At 37.8% G+C, this 8786-nt stretch overlaps 1 protein-coding gene across 10 annotated transcripts in view; it reads left to right on the top strand.

The window, feature by feature from the left end:
• PHTF1 (putative homeodomain transcription factor 1) overlaps positions 1-8786 on the top strand; it is a 55592-nt gene that overhangs the window by 13613 nt on the left and 33193 nt on the right. For 8 of the 10 annotated variants that reach the window (XM_037737024.1, XM_037737021.1, XM_037737020.1 and 5 more), the window contains 2 exons: positions 6418-6487; positions 6958-7116. In XM_037737024.1, coding sequence (XP_037592952.1) covers positions 6418-6487; positions 6958-7116 — 229 coding nt within the window. The remainder of the gene's footprint in view (positions 1-6417; positions 6488-6957; positions 7117-8786) is intronic. The other 2 variants (XM_037737025.1, XM_017524269.2) reach the window with 1 other exon arrangement.

Here is an 8786-nt window from a genome sequence, read left to right on the forward strand (position 1 = left end):
GAGTGCAGTAGTGTGATCTCGGCTCACTGCAACCTCCGCCTCCCCAGTTCAAGCAATTGTTCTGCCTCAGCCTCCCGAGTCACTGGGACTATGGGTGCATGCTGCCATGCCTGGCTTATTTTTTGTATTTTAGTAGAGGGTTTCACCATGTTGCCCAGGCTGATCGTGGACTCCTGAGCTCAGGCAATCAGCCCGCTTCAGCCTCCCAAAGAGCTGGGATTACAGGCATGATCCTATCCTTTTCTTGATTCCTCATTTTGCTATATCCCATGTGCAACTTTACAAATTCTTATACATCCTTCAGGTTATCAGGTTAGATATTATTTTTCTTTGTAGAAATCTTTCTTGGACTTCTTAAATGTCAATAAAGTGTTCTTTTTGCATATTCCTATAGTGCTATACTTGCCTTGTAATTGTTGTTTTGTTGTTCAACATATGCCCTAAATCAGGGGTAACTTCCCTCTCTCTACCAGACTGTATAAACAGTTCAGTTATTTTGATGGTAATAAAATGGAAAATTTCAGCACACTAGGAAATAGAGATATGTTACAGAGTTTCACTTGTTTTTTATTGCCTGTTTAATACAAAGTCCAATTATATTGCACCAATACCTCTAGTGTTTTTGTTCCTCTTCCAAAAAGTAGGAACTACATTTGTCAAGTGGTTCTGAGCTTGTGATGATGTTGCACAGTTATGTTGGGGGCAAACAATAGAGAGGGCTGCATACAGCCTGTGGCTGGGGATTTGCAGAGAATTTCCAGACCACTACTCTGGCAGCTAGTGATTATCCTGATTCTCTCCTACAGCCTTTTCCTGGGCTGCTGGGGTAGAGGTTGTGGCCAATAAGGAAATCCATTCATAATGTCCATTGAACTTCTCAAGCAATCTTGTTTGATCTTAAACAAAACCTCTCTCTACATTGATTAGGGATGCATTTTGCATCATATAGCAAAAGGCAGGATAGTGAAGTGGTTAGAGCACAGAATTTAGCGTGAGAATGACAGGGTTGGAATCTCTGCCTTGGTTGCCTCATCTGTAAAGTGAGGATAAATAAAGGTACTGATCTCATAGGACATTTGTAAGGACTAAATGAGTCAAACAGGTTAATGTAAGTATAGTCATATGCCACATAATGATGTTTCAGTCATTGATGGACCTCTTGTACAACAATGGTCTCATAAGATTATAATGGCGCTGAAAAACTCCTACTGCCTAGTGATTTTGTAGCCATCCTAAAGTCATAGCACAACACATTATTCATGTGTTTGGAGTGATGCTGGAGTAAACAAACCAAATGCACTGTCAGTCATAAAAAGTATAGCATACAGTTTACGTACAGTACCGAATACTTGACGATAAATGACTATATTACTGGTTTATATATTTACAATACTTTTAAATGTTATTTTAGAGGGGACTCCCTCTATTAAGAAATCAGTTGGCCGGGCGCGGTGGCTCACGCCTGTAATCCCAGCACTTTGGGAGGCCAAGGCGGGTGGATCACGAGGTCAAGAGATGGAGACCATCCTGGTCAACATGGTGAAACCCCATCTCTACTAAAAATACAGAAATTCAGCTGGGCATGGTGGCATGTGCCTGTAATCCCAGCTACTCAGGAGGCTGAGGCAGGAGAATTGCCTGAACCCAGGAGGCGGAGGTTGCGGTGAGCCGAGATTGCGCCATTGCACTCCAGCCTGGGTAACAAAGAGCGAAACTCCGTCTCAAAAAAAAAAAAAAGAAATCAGTTAACTGTAGAACAGTCTCAGGCAGGTCCTTCAGGTGGCATTCTGGAAGACGGCATTGTTATCATAGGAGATATTAGCTCCCTGCATGTTATTGCCCCTGAAAACCCTACAGTAGGACAAGATGTGGAGGTGGAAGAGAGTGATATTGATGATCCTGACGCTATGTAGGCCTTGGCTATGTGTGTTTGTTTTAGTATTTATTTAAAAAGTAAAAAAAAAAAAAAAAAAGCTTAATAAATTTTATAAAGAAAATATGTGGTTTTTAAACTGTTATTACAAAACAGTTAAAAAAATTATAAAGCTTATAAAATGAAAACATTACAGTAAGCTAAGTTTATTATGGAACAGGTTGGGTGGTAAGGTGGTTCCTGCCTGTAATTCTAGCACTTTGGGAGGCCATGGCAAGAGGATCTCTTGAGACCGGGTGTTTGAGAGCAGCTTGGGTGACAAAGCAAGACCTCTTCTCTACAAAGAAATAAAATAACTGGGTGCAGTAGTCCCAGCTACTTGGGAGGCTGAGGTAGGAGGATTGCTTGAGCCTAGGAGAATGAGCTTATAGTGAGCTGTGATCATGCCATTGCACTACATCATGGGCAACAGAGCAAGACTCTGTCTCAGAAAAAAAAAAAAAAAAAAAAAAAAAAAAAAAAAAAAAAAAAAAAAAAAAAAAAAAAAAAAAAAAAAAAAGGTTATTGTAGAAAGGAAGATTTTAAAAAATGTATAGCCCACGTTTATGGTGTTTATATAGTCTACAGTAGTGTACTACAGCAATGTACTAGTCTTTCACTTTCATTGACCACTCACTCACTGACTCATTCAGAGCAACTCTCAGTCCTGAGAGCGCTATTCATGATAAGTACCCTATACAGGTGTACGATTTTTTATTTTTTGAGATGGAGGTTTACTATTGTTGTTCAGGCTAGAGTGCAATGGTGCTGTCTTGACTCACTGCAACCTTTGCCTCCCAGGTTCAAGCGATTCTCCTGCCTCAGTCTCTCGAGTAGCTGGGTTTATAAGCGTATACCACCATGCCCAGCTAATTTTATATTTTTAGTAGAGATGGGGTTTCACCATGTTGGCCAGGGTGGTCTTGAACTCCTGACCTCAGGTGATTTGCCTGCCTCAGCCTCCCAAAGTGCTGGAATTACAGGTTTGAGCCACTGCAACCAGTGCCATTTTTTATCTTTTACACTATATTTTTACTATACCTTTTCTAGGTTTAGATACACAAATACCACTGTGTTTAAAATTGCCTAAATATTCTTCTTCATAATATGCTGGAGAGATTTGTAGCCTAGGAGCAATAGGCTACCATATAGCCTAGGTGTGTAGTAAGCTATACCATCTAGATTTGTGTAACTACACTGTATGATGTTCAGTCAACAGATGAAATCAAAGATGAATTTCTTGCATCCCCATCATTAAGTAATGCATGACTATATGTAAAGCCCTTAGGATAGTGCCTGGCATGTACTTCCTCTTATACATACATGCACGGTGGAAGATAAAGGAGAAGGATTCTAATGCAAAAGTATGGAATGTGTTTTTTACTCTCCCTGAGTACAAAATATACAACAGTATATAGTGACTTTCCTAATCTCCCTTAAGATCAGTGGTCATAAATTTATTAATGATTTCTGTCCCTTTAGGAAGCTAAAAAAAATGGGGAGATTCAGAGGGTATTTTCCTGAGAAACCCTTGTATATTTGGCCTTATTGTTTGTGTTTCCGTCTATGCTGTACGTTCTTTGAAGATAGAGCCATGTTTGACTTATTATTTTGTACCTTGCTCAAGCAGAGTACCTGACACATAGAAACTTGTCGAATATTTGTTGACTGAGTGAATGAATAAATGTGTTTCTATTGCTAAGGGAGTTTTGGACAATTTTACTTCTAGTTAATGCTAATTCTAACTCTGTAAAATTATTGGAGAAAAGTCTAGAAAGCAAAGAAAGTGGAAACATTATTTCGGCTCTAAAGTGATGGGGAATAGCACTGGTACAAATGTCCAAAAAGGTAAAAAATAATATTTTACCTTTAAATTTTAATTTTTGATTTTCAATATAGTATACAAGATAATTGTTATTCTCATGAAAATAATTCATATTTCAAAAGTTAGTGTACATGTTTCTTCTGTTTCATCAAAGGGTTTTTTCCTTGAGTTGCCTCATTTCCAAATTTTGATTCTTCTTTAATTGTATTACATTTAGGATTTTAGAACATTTTTCTGTAAAATCTATGGCTTATGATTAGTTGCATAGAAATATATAGGATTCACTTAAGAGAAATTGACTGCATCTGTTAAGTTAAACAGAGCTAAAGATCAATACTGATTCAATGTCCATAAGAGGTAAATAGCAAATTATTGTTAACCTTTAATTTTGGCATTAATTTTAATGGTTGAATATCTGACTTTTAAAAGATAATTAATAATTAGCATGTACAGGTTATTTTTATTTTTTTAATTAAGGGACAGGGTTTTGCTCTGTTGCCCAGGTTGCAGTACAGTAGTATGATCTCAGCTCACTGCAACCTCTACGTCCCTGGTTCAAGCGATTCTTCTGCTTCAGCCTCCTGAGTAGCTGGGATTACAGGCGCCCACCACAATGCCCAGCTACGTTTTATATTTTTAGTAGAGACAGAGTTTTGTCATGTTGGCCAGGCTAGTCTCAAACTCCTGATCTCAAGTGTCCTCCTGCCTTGGCCTCCCAAAGTGCTAGGAGCTACTGCGCTTGGCCACTATTTCTTACCATATTCAAAAATCAAGCCAAAACAGATTAATGACTTAAATGTCAGACCTGAAACTGCTAGAAGAAAACAGGGGAAATGCTTCAGAACATTGGTCTGGGTAAAGATTTTATGGAGAAGACCTCAGAAGCCCAGGTCACAAGCAAAGATAGACAAATGGGATTTTATCAAACTAGAAAGCTTCTACACAGCAAAGGAAACAATCGAGTGAAGAGACAACCTACAGAATGAGAGAAAATATTTGCAGACTTTCATCTGAAAAGGGATTAATATATATAAAGATCTCAAAGAACTCAAAAGCAAAAATCCCAATACTTCAATTTTAAAATGGATAAATGAGCTGAATAGACGTTTCTCAAAAGAAGACAATACAGATGGCTAACAGGTATATGAAAAAATGCTCGACATCACCGGCCATCACGGAAATGCAAATCAAAACCACAGTGGGATATCATGTCAACACAGTTAAAATGACTGTTATCAAAAAGACAAAAAGATAACAAATGCTGGCAAGGATGCAGAGAAAGGGGAATTCTTATACACTGGTGATGTGAATGTAAATTAGTACAGCCATTACGGATAACTATTGAGGTTCCCCCAAAAAACTAGAATAGAACTACCCTATGATCCAGCAGTCTCAGTATATATCCAAAGGAAAGATAATCTGTATGTTGAAGGGATATCTGTATTCCTATGTTTATTGCAGCACTATTCACAGTAGTCATGAGATGGAATTCAGTGTACATATCTATCAACAGATGAATGGATAAAGAAAATGTGGTATATATACACAATGCAATACTATTTAGCTGTAGGAATGAAGTTGTGTCATTCAAGGTAACACAAATGGAACTGGAGGACGTTATGAAAAGTGAAATAATTCAGGCACAGAATGATAAATACTTCATGTTCTCATGCATACATGGAAGCTAAAAAGTTGATCTGATAGAAGTAGAGAGTAAAATAATAGTTACTAGAAGCAGGGAAGTGTAAGAGGGAGGGAATGAGAAATACCAACGGTTGGTTAACAAATACAAAAGTACAGCTAGATAGGAATAAGATTTAGTGTTCTGTAGCACTATAAGGTGACTATAATTAACAACAATTTATTGTATATTTTCAAATAGCTAGAAGGGTGGATTTTGAATGAACCCAACACAAAGAAATGATACATGATCAAGGTGATAGATATAGTTTGATCATTACACATTGCATACATGTATTAAAATATCACATTCTACCCCATAAGTATGTACAATTATTACATGTCAATTAAAAATAACCAAAAGCAAAAGATAGAAGTTAACTTGTTTTTGAGGAGTGAAATTCAGAGGAGAGGAGAGATGGCTCATGGGACTATTATTTTTCACTTACTGATCTTTTGTCACATTCAAATATTTTAGAAAGTAATAAAGTATATGGATGTATTAGTTGAGAAGATTAAAAACTAAAACAAAATATATATTAGTGGCAAGTTCCTTTAAGGAGCGTTAGGATTAAGGTGTCCCCCATAATAAGGAGTCAGATATAGAGAAAAAGAAATGTGTAAGTTTATTTTTTTGTATTTAAAAGGGCTTTTCTGTCTGGGCACAGTGGGTCAGACCTGTAATCCCAGCACTTTGGGAGGCCGAGGCGGGTGGATCACCTGAGGTCAGGAGTTCGAGGTCAGCCTGGCCAACATGGTGAAATCCCATCTTTACTAAAAATACAAAAAATTAGCCAGGCTTGGTGGTAGGCATCTGTAATTCCAGATAGTTGGGAGGCTGAGACAGGAGAATCTCTTGAACCTGGGAGACAGAGGTTGCAGTGAGCCAAGATTGCAGCATTGCATTCCAGCCTGGTCAACAAGAGTGAAACTGCATCTCAAAAAAAGAAAAAATAAATAAAAGGGCTTTTCTTTATTTCTGGTTTTGTTTTATCCTTAGGGTTTCAAAAACAAACCAAAAAAGATGGGCCATATAAAGCCAGACTTGATTGACGTTGACTTAATCAGAGGTGAGTTCTTAAATTGTTTTTTATGTACATTATTAAATTATTTCACAGTGATACTTATTTTTCAATATCTTTTCTATATGATAGTGTGCTTTAATTTTCAAATGTAACACTTTACTCTCATCATTCAGGCTGTAGTACTTTTTCCCCCTCTGCCTTAGTACTCTGTGGCTCTATAAATCACTGCATTCATATTAAAGAGGGGTGAACATAGAGACTTTTTGTTGTGTAAGTAAGATAAATATATTGTTTAACATTCAAGGAAGCCTAATTTATTTTGAGCTTCTGTCCTAGTGATTGAAGCAAGAAGTTACTACATTTAACAAACATGTAAGAGAGTTGTTGTTTTTTTTTTCTAACTGAACAGGTTTTGTGCTGATTTTTGTACTCACCTGTTTTAATGTAGTGCTACAGGTGGGCATCAATATGGTGTATATAAATGTTTGATGTTTTGTTTTATTGTATGTTTAAAGGCTCAACATTTGCCAAAGCAAAACCTGAAATTCCATGGACATCTCTGACTCGGAAGGGGCTTGTTCGAGTTGTATTTTTTCCATTGTTCAGCAATTGGTGGATTCAGGTTACCTCTTTAAGAATCTTTGTTTGGCTGTTACTGCTTTATTTCATGCAAGGTAATTGGGGGAGCTGGAATAAGCAATGACAGTTTCTTTTTCCTGCTTTTGCTATTAGATAATGAAGACCTACTATTTTTACATTTATCCTTTCATTTCACAGTTTAAAGTATGCAGAAATGGGCTGGACATGGTGGCTTTGCCTATAATTCCAGCACTTTGGGAGGGTGAGGTGGGCAGATCACAAGTTCAGGAGTTCGAGATCAACAAGTTCAGGAGTTCGAGACCAACCAGGTTGTTATGGTGAAACCTCGTCTCTATTGAAAATACAAAAATTAGCCAGGCGAGGTAGTGGGTGCCTGTAGTTCCAGCTATTCAGGAGGCTGAGGCAGGAGAATCGCTTGAACCTGGGAGGCAGAGGTTGCAGTGAGCTGAGATTGCACCAGTGTACTCCAGCCTGGGCAACAGGGCAAGACTCTGTCTCAAAAAACTAAATAAATAAAAAGTACGCAGAAATGAAGATACATACACCATTCAGGGTTCATCTTAAAATTATCTGCTAGAAGAGAGCAAACATACTTGTTTAACTCTTTCTCCTCACTTGAGTTTCTTTTTATCTGTCTCACTGGTCTTCTCAGTCTTTTCTTGTGTATGACCTTTGAGCCTTTGAATATTGGGTATGTGTGTTTTTTTGTTTTTGTTTTTGAGACAGGGTCTCTCTCTATCACCCAGGCTGGAGTGCAGTGGCACGATCACAGCTCACTGCAGCCTTGACCTCCCAGACTCAAGCAATCCTTACACCTCAGCTTCCCAAGTAGCTGGCACTACAGTTGTATGCCACTGTGCCTGGCTAATTTTTGTATTTTTTTTTTTGTAGAGACAAGGTGATGACATGTTACCCAGGCTGGTCTTAAACTCTTGGGCTCAAGCAGTCTTCCCACCTTGGCCTCCCAAAGTGTTGGAATTACAGGTGTGAGCCAACTGCGTCCAGCCTGAATATTGGATTACCTAAAGTTTGTACCCTAGGTTCTGTTCTCTAAGTACTCTCATTAAGCCCTATTGCTTTAAATGTAGTTGATATACTGATGATTCCCAAATCTGTATCTTCAGGCCAGATCTCTCTGCTGAACTTCAGACTTGTAAATCTAATTGCCTGCTTGACATTTCCATATGGAGATTTAATTGGTATCTTGAACTTAATTACATAAAAAAAATGGGAATTCTTGACTTTTAGATATGTGTGTATAAACTTGTTGTTCTTTACATCTCCAATTCACTAAATGATACCATCAGTCACCTAGTATTCAGGTGAAAAATTAAATCTTCCTACACTACTCTACCATCAACTCTTATAATCTGTGACCAAGTCTGTGAGTTCTTCATCCAAATTTTTCATTCTATTTATCACGGTCTCTCCTGCCACGATCTTTGTCCACAGCACCAGCATTTCTTTGCCTAGACCACTGGAATAACATCTGCTGTGAGCCTTCTACCAATCATTCTTTTCACAGCAATTATTGAAATCTTTTAAAAACAGAAGCCATATAATGTCATTTTCCTGCTAAAAACCCCGTAATGACTTCTGTTGACCTTATAATAAAAATCCAAAGTTCTTGTCATGGCATATATCCTACAGGACTTGTTCCCTGCTCTCCTCTCAGACATCATCTCGCACTATTTCTTACTATTCTTCTCATGCTGGCTCTAGGCATAATGTCCTTTTTTTTTTT

Source organism: Cebus imitator, unplaced genomic scaffold (genome assembly GCF_001604975.1).
Source record: "Cebus imitator isolate Cc_AM_T3 unplaced genomic scaffold, Cebus_imitator-1.0 Scaffold32, whole genome shotgun sequence".
In the NCBI taxonomy this organism is placed as follows: Eukaryota; Metazoa; Chordata; class Mammalia; order Primates; family Cebidae; genus Cebus; species Cebus imitator.